The 19,799-nt window shown below is 45.4% G+C and overlaps 1 protein-coding gene across 4 annotated transcripts; it reads right to left on the reverse strand.

The window, feature by feature from the left end:
• Positions 1 to 1,198: 1,198 nt before the first annotated feature.
• On the reverse strand, positions 1,199 to 19,781 carry net (atonal bHLH transcription factor 8-like protein net). Of its 4 annotated transcripts, none has more exons than XM_069112421.1 (2): positions 19,671 to 19,781; positions 1,199 to 3,364 (listed from the first exon to the last, which is right to left on the reverse strand). In XM_069112421.1, the coding sequence occupies exon 2, from the start codon at positions 3,354 to 3,356 to the stop codon at positions 1,803 to 1,805; it is 1,554 nt and encodes a 517-aa protein (XP_068968522.1). In that variant the 5' UTR covers positions 3,357 to 3,364; positions 19,671 to 19,781; the 3' UTR covers positions 1,199 to 1,802. The 4 variants fall into 4 exon arrangements, with proteins under 4 accessions (XP_068968522.1, XP_068968523.1, XP_068968520.1 ...); XM_069112422.1 differs by lacking the exon at positions 19,671 to 19,781 and adding an exon at positions 19,182 to 19,513; XM_069112419.1 differs by lacking the exon at positions 19,671 to 19,781 and adding an exon at positions 9,579 to 10,853.
• Between the last annotated feature and the right edge of the window lie 18 nt (positions 19,782 to 19,799).

Raw genomic sequence — 19,799 nt, forward strand, 5'->3', positions numbered from 1 at the left:
CAACGCTCTGGCAACCTCCCACCAGACAGTATTTCGCCTCGTTAATCTTGCTTTACGTATATGTTCGCCGCTCTCTTTCTTCCCTTTTCTTCCTCTTTCTCTACCTAAATTCCGCGACTCCTTTCGTTTTTCGATCTTATGCCCATGAGCTATGACGTGTCTCGCTACCACGATTGACCGGACCATTCACGGATTCATGATTCATGATTCACGATTAACAACTAAATACGTGTTTACACCTCAATTATTCAAATCGAGATATTAAACGAATCGGTAAAATCGACGTTTTGATGTCAACGTATGATTCGCCGTTATTCGACAGGAAAGATAGATAATAGGAATGTAAGAGCAATAGAAAGAAGCAATTCTGTCCTGTCACCGATTTCATCGTTCGCGTATTCTTTTCTTTTTTTTTTTACACATCGCACGTGTAACAAGAACAGCGCGAGTGATTATTATTCGCCTCGTGTAACCTCCAAAAATTAAGCGAAACTCGTGAAATGATAAAATGCAGCTGCCTCTGTTTCTTAGCAGGTGCGCGTGTACGATTCCTTCGTGTATCGGAAGTATATGTTGCATACACGATGAACGATGTCGGACGTTGGCACAGCGTGCATGTACTTACATCATGGTCCGTTTTTTTAGCCTTGGACTTATAAACGCGCGCGATAAGTGCTAACGTTTCTCGCATTCCGTTTGGGTTTTCGCTTTGGTATCCAATATCGAATCGTCGTACGTCTATTAGACTGCAACTATGTGCGGGATTCCGTGATCTATACGCGTGCACTTTTGTCAATGCGTGGCATCGATAACGTACACGATTTCTTAGAAGCAGATATTGCGATCGGTCGATGGATTTGTTTGCGGAAACGCGTATCATTCAGAGAAAATCACAGTAGACCAAATCACGACGCGTTTTTACCGCAATATCTAAACTGTGGATTTCTATGTAACATTTTCTATGGAAAATTTGGAGATGCAAAACCGTACGTAATATGCAAAAATATACGAAATATTCAAAGCATAGTGCCTTTATAATGTTTTATAGACAAAACAGTTTTTTATCCGAATTCTGGTTTTTTAATCATATTCGTAAAAATATGAATTTGCATTAATACATACAGTCTAGCCATCTCCCACCATTAGGGATACGAAGGACGAGGAGTGTCTGTCTTTTTTATCAATAAATTGGCAAAAATTTGTTTACGTTTGTTTCTCGTTTTATTTATTCGAATCTCGATAGAAGTAGTAAATACGAACGTGTGCACAGGCTCGTGGTAGTCTTACAACGTAAAATTGTACGATTTCACGCGCTCCATCGAAACGCACACGCATTGTTCGCATCGTAAATGCGCGTTTTGTCGAAATAACGTGAAAAGCTATTTTTATGCTGCGCAACGTTTTATTATACGCCTCGCTTCGACGTTTCACGCCCGACTCTCGATTCGGGATCGCGTATTCTTGCTTTCCGCAATCGGTTCTACTATACATATTATTCACTACTTATCCGTTACTACCATCATTGTTATCGTTTATCGGCTAACCATCGATGATTCACGACTCGAACGAACAAACGAAGAAGTTTGCATCCGAAATCAAAACGATTTCATCGAATTGCTGATTCGACGGACGAGAAAGGAATTTCTTCGCCGAAGGGTATTTAGTCATCTACTATCGTCATTTGAATTTTTAACGATCGGTGGGTTCGTTGATGGTCAACGTTCGTTATACGTATACATATACAATAATATACATACATATTGTCTTGCGTATGTTTTCGAACTTCAAAGCGTACGTGGAGCTCAGTCTTCTTTTCTCTTTCTAAGCTTGCCCTCTGTCTGAATAGTTTTAGATACAAGATCCACGCAAGCTCCCAACGAGGCGCCGTTGGTCGTCTCGCCTTCCGCAGTATCGACGATTTTCCCCAGCGTCATGATGTAACTACACGCGATCCTTAACACGGATAGCTTCGACAGCTTTTGATTGTGGGAATACGCGGGAATAGCACGCCTAAGCGTATCGAATGCAGCGCTTATAGTATGCACCCTTGTCCGTTCTCTGGCGTTTGCTTCTATTCTCCTTTCGCGTGTCATGTTTTTATAGTTTCTCTGTTGCCCCGCTGTTGGATGTTGCCTCGTCTGACTACTCTGCACGTTCGTCATCGTAGTCGTCGGTGTGCTTACCACCGCTGTTATCATTGCGGCCGTTGTCCCTGTCGTCGAGCAAGAATTACCGTTGCTCGAGCAGGATCGATGAATTTGTTGATGGTGAGACGACTGAGACGAAGACGACGAAGCCGACGACGACGACGAGGACGATGCCGATGATAACGACGAAGAAGAGGAGGTAGAAGACGAAGACGACGTTGAGGACAACGACGAAGATGACGACGACGACGACGACGACGACGACGACGATAACAGAGACGAAGACAATGACGAAGCAGTCAAAACGTTCGTACGTTCTACGGGATACGAGCAGGTTTTCTCGTAGTTACCGTTTACCGCTGGATGCGACGGTACTCTGGCGGTTACATCGCCTCTCAACACGAGTGACAGAGGTTCCTCTTGTAGTCTGGGATGCGCGATCGGAGACAGTGTCACAGGCGATGATGCTATGGCTGTATCGGACGTAGAAATTGCACACGAGGTGGTAGCGTTGTCAAATTTTTGACGAGATAGTTCTCGCTTCTCAGCTCGAGGTGTACGCGTTTGCGTCGACTGTCGTACTCCGCTGGGTGAACTGTCCCGACTTTGCGATTCTTTGGTGTCTTCGCACGTATCACCGTCGTCGGAATCGTGGCTACGATCCGAATTACCTTGTCGAACGTTGTCGTTACCGTTGCCGCGATCACGGTCGTTGGTTTGACAATAACGTTGGTGGTGTCGGTGTCGATGATGATGGTGATGGTGATGATGATGATGATGATGGTTGATTCGATTTGAAACGTGAATCGTTGGCGATGGCACGTTCGTTAGCAAGGAAAAAACACAGGTTGTTGGTTGGTTAGCCGTAGATCTCTCTGCGGTTGTAATCGGTAAAGAAAGTTTCGCATCGATGCTCTTGCTGCTGGTATAGCTCCATGGTCGAAACGGGCTCGGTGATCGAAGCGTTCTGGTCGACTCCTCGTCCGGTACGATCTCTTCCTCGATCCGTTGGAACCTTCGTTTCTTCAACGGGGCTGGGTTTGGTTCGTGAATTTTCCGTGGTTCCGCCAACTTTCTTTTATTTTTCAACGATATCGGCGTTACTTGCACTTCTAGGCTATCCTCCGAGGCGCTTGGCGAGCGTAGGTCGGATATGTCGTCCTCGTCACCGCCGCTACAGAAGCCGGCATCCTTGTCGGAGCTGGACATCACACCGACTGAAATGAAAAACAGATAGCAACATTTTGTAAGAGTTACACAAGAGTTCGCGGTTGAATTACGCCGACCGACTACGCCTTCTAATTTTCCGTCTTAAACTGCTTGCAAGAGAAAATGACAAAAGTCCGCGAATAAATATTCTTTGATCTCCATCTTTTTCTGCCAATAGATCTGAACGACGATTCGCAGTACGAACATTGTTGATTTTCCTATTTAGTGATATCTCGTGCGAGACATATTTTATTTCTTCTCGTCTCGCTTTTCGCCTAGTCTAGTTTTACCAATCTCTGAAATAAGACGATTCTACGCATTTCCATGTTCGGTATGTCATTCGGTCAGTCAGTATGTACAAGTCGGTATACATTGGCAGCTCTTTTAACGTTAGACGTAGTACGCGCAAGTTCTTTTTCTCTTTTCGTTTCGTTTCGTTCTCTGTGTCCGCTTTATGTGCGTTTACTTAAGTATTAGGTTGTCCGAGAAGTTTCTTTCGTTTTATAAGGAAATGATAGATACGCGATATGTTTTTCTTTTATGTTATTTTATCGAATTACATATGATCCATTTTGTAGCAATAATGTTTATTTATTATTTCCTTATAAAACGAAAGGAACTTTTTCGACAACCTATTTGCATTATATATTTCACCTTTTCGATAAAAAACCGTTTAATCGTCGACCTATGTATCGATAGCTACGTTGTATGTTATACCAGTCGCGTTACGTCGCGTTGCTCTTCTGGTTCGGCATTGTCTTTGTTAATTTACGCATCGTAAGAATAAAATGACGCGGAAGAGAAAATGCTACAAAAGATTGCCTCCGTTCACCGGATACTCGTGGTTTCCTATTCGCGCACGATTTTCCACTTTCCATCGATATATGTTCACGTCGTGTCTTAATAGTTAAATAATACTTCACAACCAAGATATGACAAAAGATAGAATGGCAAAGCGATTGGGTCCAACTTCCGAAACGCTTAATAGCGGATAGCATAAACTAACGCGCGTGAACGTATTACCAAATTACCGAATATTTTAACGAGCGTTGGAAACACGAACGATTATCCTGGATGATTCCATCAAGGATAACACTCTGCGTGTTGGATGATAACAGCTTGCGCACACCTGGTGGCGGTTCGACCGTGTCTTTAAAGGACTTATCGTTACGATAAGATTACCGCTCTCTCCTTCTCTCTCTCGCTCTTTCTGTCGTTCACATCAAGCATCTGTCTAGTTTCAATGAACCAACGCTACATAGTCGTAGGAAGTTCGTGTCGCGATTTTTCATCTCTCCATTGGTTCTGCATGCTCTATGCCGACGATTTTCAAGGAAATGTGCCGTAAGAACTTTTAAAACACGCGATACCTATTATTTTGTCAGTTTGTTTGTGCTCGCATCCTTTCCCGTAGATTGTCAAATGAAAACAACAATGTTCTTTCTTAAACCAAAACTATATGATACATATTCTGGTGTGTCGCATATTTGGTAATTAGCTTATTCGTGCCACGAAGATAGTTCAAAATCGCTGCTTACCGCGTGTCAATGTCGTATGAAACAGTTGATACGAAAAACCAGGATCCACGTTCTTCTATAGGAATCGAATACCTCGGAAAACAATTAAATTTCTCATAGTTTCGTTAAAATCACGTAGCATGGATAGATGCGACAGGAAAGAAGCACAGGGTCGACGTCGTACAGACTTTGCTTCTACGAGCGAAACGTCGAAAACACGAGAGGAAAGATGATAAGTTACTGCCAGAACTTGGGACGATGCTGGAAGAGGTGTTCGACGCACGACATACGATTGCCCCTAAATTACGTTCGCGAATATCGCGTACTACGCCATGCATCTTTGTCGTCTTGTTCGGCAATTGTTCAAACAGACCGAAATAACATCTGGACATCTGTGTAAACTCGCGCGAAGGCGTACGGTTAACCGCAGACTGGATATCTCCGATCATATTTTCGTCAGGGACGTACGAACGGATAGCCACGTGATGGCGTGATACTTTCGCGGTTTCTTCCCTCTACCGACACTCCCTTGCCAGGCGCTCTTTTTCTCCTTTTCGCGTATTCGCGCGTCCTTCGATCCTCCTTCGCCTTTTCTCTTTCTTCTCCTTTTATAACGTTCGCGTATCTTCGCTTTGCATTCTCCATCTGAATTTCGCCGGCCGATTCGTACGAAAATCAATATGCGTCGGGGAACATCGACGACAAGTAAGAAACGATCGAGCCTGGACGACGCGCCGTTATAAACATGTAAAACGCGTGTAATCCTAATGGGAAATCGAAGTTAAGATTAAAGGTAGAAATCGGGTTGAGAACGCGACGATGATTCTAAATTTCATTGCGTCGCTGTTCGAAATTTATGGTTGAACGTAAGTAAGTAGTACGTAGAGCTCTGTCGTTTCATCTCGTGGATGCGCTGGTCGTTTTCTTTCTTCGCGACGCGACCCAACGTCCTAGAAATAGTGAAGCGTAACGTTAGTGGACGCGGCTCTTTGGAAATAAGGCGGAGAAGAAACCGTCGCCAACTTTTGCAGAGATTATAAATAAGCGCCGTGGTCGCATCGAGAGAAGAAGCGCTAACGAACATTCAAACGCGTATCAGCCACGTGTATATCTAGAGTGTCAATTATTTCGACAGCGAGTAATTTGAAACGCAAATCAAATCGGAAGACACAGGATATTCCGACAATAAATGCCACGTTGAATGATTCGCGCAATATAGACCTAATAGACCGTAAATATGTATGCGTTTGTAGAAAATTTGAAATTACAGAAATACGCGAATTGCACATAATGTGGAAAAATATAGAAAATATGCGAAGCGTAACAAAAGTTGCTATGATACTCGCAGGCTGGAGTAAACATCTACTTAGATTCAATTTGTTTAAGTAGGTTTATAGAAGTATGAATTTGCATAAAAATCTGCACTCTACTTAAATGGGATATTGTTCGTAAGAAGATGCTGCTTCTGACACATGCACAGAGAGAGAGAGAGAGAGAGAGAGAGAGAGAGAGAGGAGGGAGAAGGAGAGAAAGAGGCGAAGACTGCGGTCGCCAGATGGTTTTGCGAGAGCAACGTTTAAATCGATTGCGTTGGCGCCGCGTCAACGTTGCGACTTGACTTCACCACTTTTCTTCCACGGCTCCTCCTCCTCCTCCTTCTCCTCCTCCTCTTTCTCCTTTCTTCTTTCAGTCGATCGTTTGATTCAGCTCCGTTCTCAATAGGATTCGCACTTTACTTGCATCGTGTTTTTGCAAAATAAGCATGAGATTACCTTCTAGCTGCATTATCCAAATGTTTACTTCACACCCAGTCTCTATCCTCGAAGGTAATCGTGACAACAAACATTCCAAGGTATCGATAGTACGTTTGCGATATCAAATAGTCGTCCGAATCTCTATTGGAGGAATATACCGTACCTACAGGGACCGGAAGAAGTATTCACGCGTATGCTAACTTTCCAACGAAGCGTTATTCTTATCGGATTTCACGTTTCATCTTCATACTATCAAATTCCTATAGTTTCGTGGAAACGCTACCGATTGATATAAAAATTAATATACAAACGTCAATATACAAAGTAAACACAGTGGTGTGCAAATACTTTTTCCAGCCACTGTATGTATGCGCACTGCCATACATTGGTCGCCGAACACTTGCTCTTATCTTGAGCAAAATGATAGGTAGAACGTAGACGCGACTTTTCTCATTAATTTCATTATTTACCCGTAAGCTATTCGGTCGAATTAAAATGTAGCGGCACATGAGGTAGAAGACGATTCCAATCGTGTTGTTGGTTTGCCTCGGAGTATTCAAATCATTAGGATATACATAATGTAATAATAAAGAATCTCCGGCAAAACAATGTCGCTGCTACGCGCAACCGTCAAACAAAGGCGAATTAAAAATTTCCCCCGACCAGTATAAACAAACGAACGCGATCGTAAGAGGACCAGTTTTCACAGTCTCAGTATCGAGCAATTTTATTAGCGATCAATACACAGTTTTTAGCGGATCAGTTATTACCGAGCGTCTTAGCGAACATTCTTTTAACTACCAGTATCGAGCAATCTACGGTTGACTCTGTATTTATAATTATTTGAAATATATTTAACGGTTCAACATCGAGTAATCTCGTCATTGAAACTACCACACGACCGATCATCCTCCACAAAAATATGCACGATCCTATGCCATGAAGTAAGTTCCATGTATTTAGCGTTTGCGTGAAATGACCAGATTATGTAATGTGAAAAATATTTACATTCTAAATTCCACTGATCGTTCTGCCTAAAATAAACGAGTGTCCGATAACTTATAGACAGCAACGTATACGACGATACGATCGACGACAGACGACATCCTTCGAAGTCGTGATGCGTTATCGAGCTCCGAGAAGCATCCTGCGCTATCGAGTCTCTGATTCTTTTTTTCTCTAAGAGGTAGCCTGCGAACTACTATCGTCGTCGATCAGAATCCTTTTGCACCCTGGCGTTTCGTAATGTTTTTCGACCGCGTGAGTTTCTATATACACACGATATCCAGAGGATCGGGAAGAAAGATTAAATGGAAGAAAAGTGGGAGAAACAGAACGGAGAGAGACTTTTCAGGGAATTGGTAGTGGCAAATAGTAAGCGGTAAGCAACAAGGTGGCTGGAAAGATCGGTGGTCGCGGGAACGAGGGTAGAGTAAGCGGGGAACGGGTCCGAGGACGGAAGAGGTCCGGTTCAGGTAGCAGGTGCGACTTTGCGCACAGGTGGGTGGAAAGTTAGACGTTTACCGTAGCATTGGTTCTCTTCTTTTCTACTTGTGCGTACCTGTAACCACGGACAATAGGGTATCGATTACACTCGACAATTTACGACTGTGGAGTTTAGCCCGGTAATCGCGTTCTTGGGACGGTCTTAATTCAAGAAATCCTGTCGTTGACCGATCTTCTACGATATTGAAGGGACGAATTCTTTTTTACAAGAGAAACAACGAACAGTAATTTACAAAGGCACATCTATAAAAGATCTTCGTTTCGGTCGCTAATCTCGTAAACGCGTTTAAACGCGAATTACTTCGTTACGATTTAGGCTCGATGAAACGTTTGTTCGTTTGAACGTTTGGAGACGATCGCTCGGTTATTCTTTTCTTTTTCTTTTTTCCTTTTTCCGTATAGTCGGTGTTAGCCCGGGGCAAACGTTACTCGATCGGTTATAAAACACCTTCTTTTGTGTTACTGAGTGAGCGCCCATTATGGTCACGCATATAGGCGGCAATATTCACCAGGAGTAATTATTGTTCGTTAACCTGAGCGGAGGAAAGACTTTTTAAAGGGCAAAACGTTGATGAACGCTTCGGCGACGATACGAGAGAATGAGAAAGGAAAGAGAAAGAAAAAGGAGTAGAATGAAAAATAGAGTGGGAAGGAGGATGAAAGAAGTAAATAAAAAAAGTACAGGGGGAAGAAGTAAAGTTCGGAGAAGCGTGGAACAGAAGTGTACAGGGAGATTAGACGGTAAGAAGTTTCAAGTTTGGTCAAGAGGTCGTTTGTTTCGTGCAAGTCGATTCGCCTGCTAGTCGTGTGAGCCAACCCACGCTGGCGCCGCCGCGCCCTATCTCTCTTTCGCATTCTCCTTTTCTATCGACTGTCACTTCTCCCTTCCGCTGTCTTACCGTTTTCCACGGATCGCGTTCTGTCTCAGCTCCCCTTGTAGCGAGGCTATACAATCTTTCTTCTCCGCGAAGTCGGTTTCACAGCCGCATGACTCGGTGCTGCTGGTGCTCAGGCACTCGATCTCTCGCTCGGAGACGACTGGCGCCGTTCATAATGATAATTATCGTTCTTCGCGACTCCCACCACGGACAGACTATCAATCGACCGAACGACGACCACCACAATAACAACGACATTCGTATTGCGTTAACGTTTACGATCCTCCTCGTGCTAAGTATCCGGAACGATATGATAAATATCGGAGCGTCGACGAAAACCAAGTTGGAGGAGTTTAAATATTCGCATCGATATTTCTACGTGATCGTGGACGATCGTAAACGAAATTGAAATTAGTTTATTTAAAAAATCGTGAAATTGATCGAGAGATCGCGCGAATAAAACCGAGTGTTAACCCGCAACGGGTTAAAGGGACCGTGTCAATGATCGGCGTTAATCAGCGGGAACGCTGCATCGGGATTAAGCTGTATTTTGAAAGAGATAGTCACCTTTCATCAAAGCCGACAATTCGGAGGCTGATTCCACAACGTGATTGGTCATTTTGGTGGGTAATTGGAGACACGAAGGCGCGTTAGAGCGCGCGTTGAGCACCGTCTTCTTTGTTCTTGATCACCACACGCGCATTACTTCACCCGTTCATACACTACTTTTTTTTTTTTTGTAGTGAATCCTACGAGCACGTGCCGCGAATAGGTACACGGGTTACCGCGTAATCGCGTTGCACGCTTCGCGTCTTTCTTCCCTCGCCTTGTTGCTTCAACAATTTCTTCTCTCTTCCTTCTTAAGTTTTCCCGCTATCGCTTTCGCTTTCTTTCTCTTCTCCCAACACTTTCTACGAGTCTGTGCTCTCAAATTTCGTCGCGTTCTTACGAACAACCATCGAAAGATATCGAAATCACGGAGGAAAAAAGAAAATCACGATCACGATTTTATTCGCGTACGTTGGTACGAAGTTGGTTCGAGTCCAAAAACCGAAAAAGACAACTGCTATAGCAGAACGCGTCCTTACTCGAGCGCGGTCGACGACGTACTAACTCTCCTCGTGCGTTCGAGCCTCTTTCATCTCACGCGCGTACGATGGAGTCCCAACTGGCCTGCCTGCAGTGACTTTGCTGCCTCTAACGTTACCACCACTACCACTACTACTACTACTACTACTACTACTACATTACTACTACCACTACTACCACTACCACTACCATTTCCATTGCACACCACCACTGGTATCGATACCATCGATTCTACGGATACCATCACCACTACCAATACACCGGACGTTGTTCCTTTTTCAGCCTCCGCACCACTTTGCTCCGTCCGAGAATGTATCGCGTGTATCGACTTTAGCACCAATACTGGCGCGCGGAGGCGCCCGAAAGTCGAGTAAGCATCGTCTCGCCGCGCTTGGAAACTCGATCGGATCACACGACACGGATGAGTTTCGAGCACGGTATTCAGTTTGCGATTCAACGGGGTCAAGCATCTCGCTATAAGGAGTATCCCACACTAGTAGCGTTATCGTGGACGACGATGAGCGATGGTGTTAGTAGGAACAGCGATGTCACGGTGCTGGTGTCGGTACTACAGGTACTGGTGTTGGCGCTGACGTTGGTGACGATGGCAGGCGAAACAAACGGGGAAGAGGTGTACGGCGCGCATTGTTGGCGGCAAGAGGCAGCGGGGGCCGACAGAACGGCGCCAGCCGGCCGAGAGTTTGACTCGGTTTCTCCGTGCGTCGTGTCGCGCCATGCCGCGCCGTCCATCTTTCTTCCCGGCCTCTCCTCTCCTCTCCTCTCCTCTCCTTTCTGCCCCATGCCTCACCTCATCACACCGGTCTCGCTCTTTCTTCCCTTCTCGTGGCCGTCTCGTGCCTTTCCTTTTGCGCTCCTTCGATTCCTTCCTCCTCTCTCGCACTCGATCTTTCGTTGCCGCGCAAATGTTTCAAACATCGTCGACTCGATTTCGAGTCAACCACCCGCGGCGGATCGTAATGCCGCGCCGGTGTCGCGGTGCTACGCATGCGAAAGAAACGCGAGCCTACGAGACTCCGGTTTGTCGGCCACCGTTTACGACCGAGAATCTCTCCTCAGTGTTTAGCGGAAACCTACGTACCTACCTACCTACCTACCTACCTACCTACCCATCTACCTACCTACCTATCTACCTACCTACCTATTTCTGCCTACCAATCTACCTACCTACCTACCTACCTACCCACCCACCCACCTACCTATCTATCTGCCATTCTTACAGTTTTTCAAACGTATTACCTTTCCTTCTTCGTTTCCTATCTTTGCTCCATTTTTGAAATCTGTCTGATAGAGCCTAACCGTGGTTACATGGTCACGAGAGGCGGTTTAACCACGAATCGTGAATCTTCGGCGCGGCGAAACGATTCTCTCGGTTGCTCTTTTCAGATCGTTTCGGCGTATCTTTGTTTTCCAACTTCTTCTTGGTACCAGTTGCCGTCTTGTTATTTCTGTTCGAACAAATGGTTTTTACGAGGGTAATCGGCAAAAATGGCAGAAGGTCGTCTCGGGTTTCTACCGTTGTTCGGACATTTACGACTCGAAAAATCCCAGTTCCTCCTTTATCGTGCAGGGTACGCTCGGTATGACCGGGATGTGTCATACGGGCGTATGTTCGCCATCTGTTTGAACCGCGAGGTCTTAATCCCTGTTTCGGCTCGACACGGGTGGTATTCGTCCGTACGTTCAACCGTACGTGTATACGTAGGTACCACAGCTAATCGCAACTTTTGGTCGGGTTCTTCGCTGTTCGACGACGTTGTAACGAAACGCGTGAAATCGAATCGATCGTTGCGCGATCGATACTCCTGATAACGCGTGCCAATCGAGAGATACCGTAGCCGCTATCACGCGTTGCAACTGTTCTCGAACGGATCTGAGTAAACCAGTAATCGCATTCTATCGCGAATCACTCGTTACTCCACGATATCGTTTTTACGACGAGCGATCGTCGATCGTGCGACAACTTCCGTCGTTTTCGAGATTTGGTGCCTCGCGCAGATGATCCTTGATCCCGTTGCGATTCTCGAATTTTTATGCTTCGAATTTTCATTTCGCGCGAACGAAAAGAGTTATAATGCTCTAAAGAAACGTTTAACGCGAGATCGAGGAAAAAAGTGATGCACACCGATAAGAGACACTCCTAACGTTAGAAAAATGCAATTACGTCAAAATTGTTCGGAATTGTTCGCTAGCGTTAAGAAGATACACAAACGATTCGCCGCGTCGCGTGAAAATCCAAAGTGCGAGTCATCTCTGATTACGGTTGCATCGTTATAAAATTTGCCTTTCGATCCAACGATTGTTTCCATATAACATTTTACCAAATGTCCTACTGGACAAATTGTAAAATTCAAATAAATAAATAGAAAAAAAAAGATTGTTTCCTGCGTAAATTCGGATTCGGCACATTCGTAAGCACGTGTTGGCATACAAGTTTCGAAGGCTTTCACGTAGGTACGATTTCATGAAAAGGTTGAGTCTTGAGAAGAAGGACCGAGGGAACCCCTGGTGCGAACGTGCTCGTATGGTATCTGCGAAACATATGCGCGGATAGGGGTGCCTTAAGGGTATTAAAGAGAGAGAGGACGACGAAACTGGCGGACCATCCGATTTGTCGGGATACGTGTGTCTACCAGATGTGACGAAAAAGGCCAAGGAAATTCCCAAGGGCACCGACCGCCGTCCTCGCGAGACGAGCGTATTCGACCGAGTTCTATCGTTCGATCTGCCCTACCGAACCTGTCAGGAACCATCGGCAACGACGTTTCATCCTTTCTCTCTTTCCCTTATTTTCCAATCGTTCGAATTCTTCTTCTCCTCCTGTTTCTACACTTCGTCCTGTCCCTGTCGTCCGACGTATTCGTCGGAAGAATGCGATCGCGAGATGTGCGAATCGGAACGAGGGTATATCGCTCGAAAGAATTGCAAGACGAACACCGTGGAGCTGACGCGGTCCTTAGAAACGATCGACGGTGGCGTTCCGCGCGTGTATGCGGTAGTAACCTGTCGGGCAAGTTTGGCAACGGTCTTCTCTTTTCCGAGGGCGAGTTGCGATTTGTCAGTATCCCCACTGTCGTAAGTAGCGGCGCATGCACCTGCCGTTGCTCTTGCTTCTCGACTATCAGTCGCACGCTAATACATAGTAATAATAACAATACTAATTTATTTGATTTTGTCCTCCTTGCGGCTGAGGAATACGACCTGGTTGCAATTTTTCCAACCGCACGCTTCCACGTCCGATCTTCTCACTTATCCTTCTTACGCTTTATTCGTACGCTATCATTAACCCAGTTACTATACTACGCACTAAGAGTCTACGCTAGAGGTTCTTTACTAAAACTATCATTTCCGTCAGCCCTCTAATCGGATCTTCCAATCTTTGTTATTTCTTCCACAACTTGTTCCGTTATCTTTTTCTTTGCTTATTCTGTCCATCTTAACCGCTAATACACGATATAAATCTTACTTCTTAATCGTCGCGATGAAGCAACGATCGCAAATCGAAAGTCCGTATTTTAATAGCTTTACCGGCTTATGTACTCGTTTGGACGACTTTCGCGATTATTCGTTTCGCGATGTACGTACGCGGACACGCGTTTACGAGGAAACATATAAACGACGTCATACTAGCATGTGTGGTGCTTATGTGTGTGTACGTGTGTGCGTACTTTATAATCTCTAAATATTTGATGGGCGGACCGTGCGGCTGCGTTCCCATCTGCGCCAGTGTCAGCTTCAATTATTAAAGCTTTGCCATATGTCCTTGCTCTTCCCTACCCCTTGCTCATCCCTCTTTCTCTCTTTCTCTTATCCCCCCTCCGTCTATTCGTGGCTGTATGTATGCGCGTGTTCGCGAAGCATGCGCTCGCAGTCCTGTTTCGTTTTGTCTTCCTCCTCCCTTGATTCCCTCAGTCGATAGTCACGTTTTACGCCTGTTGCGAATCCGTATCGTTGACTCGAATCACAAAAGCGCGTAATTGCGCGAACGACCAACGCATATGGATTTCCACATACGTATATACATACGTACTTATATGTATATGTATATAATACGTCTTTCATCCCTGGGTCGGTATACGTTCTTGAAAATCCAATTCAAACTTTGTCGGATAACAACGAGAGAAAATAGATAAAAACCGTACTAATGGGCAATATCGAACGTACCTTGTTCTATGATCGGTCGAACGGTTAATTTTCTACAGAACTTTCGTCGCAGAGGTATTCCTTACCCGATGGGATGCGATTTTATCGTTTCATTGCCAATTAGCCTGAATTTAGAATACGAGAATCGATAACACGAGTTCCCCACCGATAGATCGCCTCTTGCCTCTCGAAGCAAACGATCCTTTTCGATCGGAGGATCAGGTCCGATCAGTCCCGAATTTAGATTTAAGATCGTTGATTACTTCGTGCTGTCCAGTGCATAATTAGTTACGTTCAAGAACGCTTCATTCATTTTCAAACACGATTTTTTCGAGAAGTAACTCCGAGACGAACTAACTTCAACGAAGTTATCCAATGGCCACTTGTACGTGTTATTCGAATCTTATATTCGTCATTACGTTGTTCGGACACTTATTATTAGACCACTTACGCGAAAGAACGTTCCACCTTAGAGATAGAATACACGTGTGCGCGGTATACGTATAAGGCTACCTGGAGACAGTAAACGAAAAACGTGAACAACGTTCGATTGGAAACGTCGATCGTTTCGCTCGATTATCTCCGAGTTATTTCCGATGAGTGGCTCTTTCTCACGATTCGAACGAGTTTCTCTGCGAGTCAAGGTTCGGAATATTTACGCTGGATCGTTGTCGATGGGTGGAGCGCAGGCAGGTGGCGATCATTCCGGCTCTGCGAGCCGTGGCCGTGGACGCAGCGAGGAACGCCACTGTCGGGCCGCGCGTGTCATCGGTAGGCCGAATTATTTCGCGAGGATCGCGTGGTTCTTCGCACCTGCCGCTGTCAACCGTGAGAAGACGAGAGTGTTCGTCCCGTCGATGACTCGACTCGACTCGATCGGTCGATCGATCCCATTCGACATCCGCACGTCGATTCCATCGTTCTCGATCAATTTCGCTTGACTTTCGTTTCTTCTCTTTTCGCGATCCTCCTCAACGCACGAAACTTTGACTCGATATCTTAGCTCGGAGTTAATTGACACCTCCGTCGCAGCTGGACAGCTAATTTCGCTGGAGTATCATCGCCGAAGACGAAGGGGCGATAACGTTGACGTTTATTTTTTATCAGCTATCGGGCCGTATTCGCTGTATCCGTTTCTGTCGGAACAGACATTCAAAGGTTTTCGTTCGTCTTTGGAATCCGTACGAGCGACGCGTGCACGTACGTTATTGCTCAAACGCTATGTGAACGCTTGCTGCTTACTTTTGACGGAATGTAATATTTACTTATTTGTTTGCTGTTTACAGCCTGTACATTCTGTGGTATATAACGATTGATGCGATAGAAAAAACGATCAGCGTGAAAGTAGAGAAAGTAGAACACGCCCGAAGGTGTTGGAAAAGGAGAAAAAGCTGATCTTGTCGCAATACGAATTTACGTCTGTAATGAGCCTATTATATGTATTACGTTATACAATTATGTTGCCCGCAGCGAGTTGGGTGAAATTCTTGCCAGAGAAGGGGACAGTGTATAATAGAGAGCGGAGAAATCCGAAGACCAAATTGCGTTAAAATTTCGGGACAGTTTATTAAGCCATTTGGTGTTTTATGTCCAAGGGATAGGTCGAGCAGCAGACGTCGACGATCAGGTATCCCTAAATTTAAAAGGTTTAACACTAAGACTGATTGATTAACAAACTGAGATGTATTCTGGTCGAAAGGACGATAGTAAATAAGAATATGGTCTGTGACAGCGATATTTGTACGAAAATATCGATGAGTATTGGCCGTTCTTCACCAACGGTTACTCGAGGGTGGAGTTGGGAAAAACCCGCTTTTCTCGTGTTTTATAGTAATGAGCAATAATCCTAGGAAATTTCTCAACTTGTAAAATGTTTGTAACAATGGACTGTAAGAAATGCTAAATATTATGGCGGTTCCTTAGGATTATTATGGGCTTGAGTCTTGACAGCCGGTTGCCATCTTGACCGAGGGATGGATTATGTTTTATGACAAAATTACGGATGTAACAGCTGTTATTATTTGTTATTGCTGATTTTGTTTGTCGTCTGACCTTGAGATAGCCTTTTCTTTGCACTGATTGCATTTATTTTAAGAATAAGTGAAATATTTTGCCGGCCGGTCATATTGACCGCTCGCGGTACGCAAGGCAGAATACAAATTTTTCTTAGAAAATAAAAGAGCAAACTAAAAGTAAATACCGAAAAATATATCGTATGCATGTTTTAGGAAAAGTCCGAAATTATGAAGCGATATAATAACGTTTAAATATGGTTAAATTTGTATAGAAGTTCGAGAGCGGTCAATTTGCCCGCGCTGGTAGGTTTAGCGTTAATAGCTGAGGACGATCCAAAACGCGTGCCGCTAATATTGTTTCAAAATTACAGATAAGAGGATCTAAGATCGTTTATGATAAGATGAAATTGATAAAATCATCGATTAAACGATAACATTGAATTAAGAATCAGATGAATTCTTTTAATCGATAATTTTGAACGATAAAGAGCGATATGATAAAATTTACTCTTGAAAATTAGTGTGCAACGAGGAAATTGGAATCTGCGAGCGTCGAACATTATGAGGCAGATTTACTCTTTAAGGAGTTCGTTATTCTCAGCGCGTCTGAGTGTCAAATTATAGGTACGATAGGAGGGAAGATTCTCGCAAATTGGTAAAAAGGCTACCGTGATTCTGCCAATAATATTTAAAATTGATGAGCACTCTGACGAATTTTCTGTTTTTTTTTACCATTTAATTAAACCATTTGTGCTTCGTACGATATATACGTTACGAATAAATTTCTTTAAATGACTTTATTTATGCCTTCAAGGTTCTGAGGTAAGAGCTGAGCTGTTCGACTCATTCCTCTTGCCAGAAGGTTCGTCACCTCCCCCACTCCGTGGCCAGATCCTTCCAGGGCATTCTTATCATCTTACACGCGCTGTAGAGCACTATGACGTCGGGTCATCGGCTACACGTGCGTTCCTGGGAACTTCGAAACTGTAACGTTCGCGTCTCTTAGAATTTGTCAACCAAAACTGCACATTGCACACATCTGTGACAGAACTCGTCGGCAAACCAAAATTTATGGCATCGGCAGCCCGATGGCTTTCGAAAGGCCTTGATAGGTGCAGTTGCTCCTACGGAGTTCCGGGAAAAGTTCGTCAGTGTTAGTCTTAATTTGCCATTGTCTCGTACGTGTATCTTGATCATAAGCAGGTACTGTTATTAGAAATCGATCGAAGGTGTCCACGTATTTACGAGTTGCTGTGTATGCACATGGTTTGGAAGGCTTGGCGTGGTAATTCGTAGCCGTTCGAATCCGAAGGGACATCGACGAAAACTCGGATCGGATAATCGTCCTTTAAACGCTTTCTCGAGGTTCGAGACACGGTCTCGCTCGATTGGTTCAGAGCGAAGCGAAGAGGCGGAGGATTTCTGAAATTGCTCGGCGAACGTTGCGAACGTAGACGGTAGCAGAGTGAAGATTCGCAAGAAAAACTAAGGACAAGAACAAGACAAGGAGATGGGAAAACGCGGAGTTTCGACGATTGGAACAGGGGTTTGTTGGTATCGAGGTGGAAAGCGAAAAAGTTATGTCGCGACGGAACGCAATGCAGGGAAAGAGCATTGCCGGAACTCAACAGGTGGGTCGATCGAGAATGGGATGAGTGAGCTGCGGTATAGTATAGAATATAGAAGGTAGAAAAGAAAAGAGAGAAAGACGATGCGACGTTGGTCGGTTGCGTACACGTGTGCGTGAGAAGGGGCTGAGGATAGGAGGGCAATGGAGCCCGAGAGCATTCTTAAGCGGCTTTTCTCCGAGCATAGCCGTGCCGTGATCGTATTTCATCTCGCGCGTATGCGGCGTCGTTTATTTCTCACGTTCCGAAGCTGGAGGGCTGCAGCTTCCTGACTTACGATCGTTGAAATATCGCGGTGCTCGCCCTCCCAGCGATGGATATTACAGACGATCGAAGCTATAACCAGTTTCTTTAATTTTCCGCGTTAATCAATATTCGCTATCCGTCGAGATTCGTCGTTGGAAATCTTTTAAATAACGCGAATAAAGGAACACGAGGAACGAGGTGCGTGAATTCGACGAGGAGACAGGGAGACGAGTCTCGTTGCGAGCCGATCCGTCCGGTCCAAGCGTTACAGGTGCACGGAGTCTGGGAGCGAACCACTCGTTAAACGTTCTACCGTGCACCTGCCGCACGGCATCATTCATTGCCTTTATTTCTCTACTCTCCTCCGGCACACGCTTCGTCGCCACCGTCCACCCTGCCGCTCTTCACCCTGGCCGTACGCCTCTCCGTCGCACCGATCGTCGTCGACTACATACGTACACCGCGTTCATCGTTTTGCATTCTCCGCACGGACCGCGGCATCCACACCCGGCCAACCTAACTCATCCTCCACCCTGTGCCCCGAATCCTCTACGTTTTCGTGTTTGTAACGTTAGCCCCGTCTCCCCCGTCCTATGTTCGTCGCGTTCCTCATGCTCGAGGTGTCGCGTCACGGCGCTCGCGAAAAACTCTCGACACGCGGTTTCCTGGTCTGTTCGAATATTCTTCGACCGCTACGAAGCAACAGGTTCGTTCTAATGGCAAGGGACATTGCGCTAGGTTTCTAACGCTGGCGAGTTTGAAAATCGGTATTCGTTAGAATAGACGGCAGGAAGGAAGGATGAGTGGAACAGGTGCAAGGGAAAATGCGGATGGGTTTAAGGTATCGGTTACAAAGCTCAGCGAGAGTCGACTGTTTGCGAGCCTGAGTCGCATCAAGACTGTATTCTTCGTCGAGGAAAATTTACGAATGCTAAGAGCGCGGGTGGTGCCGGGGCGTGAGCGAGCGTAACGAGTTCCTTGGCGCAGGTCTGATTTATGCCAGGTCGTAAGGAAAGAAAGCGACTCCTCACCTGCCGAGAGCTATTCGCCGACCGACGGTGTTCCAATCTAACGACGGCCTGTCGTTCTTCTTTCCTTCGCTCTGTGTTTTCCAAACGATGTACGTTCGATCTCCACTGACCGATTCTTTTTTTCTTGTCCGTGTGGCGTAGCTACGGTATAGCGACTGTCGTGTTCATGACGGGAAGCATCAAGAAGCATCGTGAAGCATCGTGAAGCATCGTGAAGCATCGAGAATCATCGAACGGGGAAAATCGTACTCTCGGTTGGGTATTTCGGAGAGCCGTAACCCGTCACCGACTACACAGGTGTCGTTGGACCGCTCGAGGTAATAACGCCGGTATAACCGAACAACTGTTCGATGACCCAGGTGGTAGAGGAATTGTATAGAATGACACCGATACTCCAAATACGGCCGACGACCAACAGAGTCATTGTTCACGCTGTAACCGATACCCTCAGCTTCTGAGAACGGATCGATCTTCTCTACCTGTACTTACTTCTGTCCGCGTAATTGCCTGGCCTTTGCCCGCATCTTAGTCTTTGTATCCCGACGCGCCCACGTGATGCTCGGCATTCTTCGTCTCACGCTATTCGTTCGTCGATTCGCCTCGTCCGTTTTTGGCAAA

The sequence above is a fragment of the Bombus flavifrons genome, chromosome 5 (genome assembly GCF_040668555.2).
Source record: "Bombus flavifrons isolate JBK064 chromosome 5, iyBomFlav1_principal, whole genome shotgun sequence".
Taxonomy (NCBI): domain Eukaryota; kingdom Metazoa; phylum Arthropoda; class Insecta; order Hymenoptera; family Apidae; genus Bombus; species Bombus flavifrons.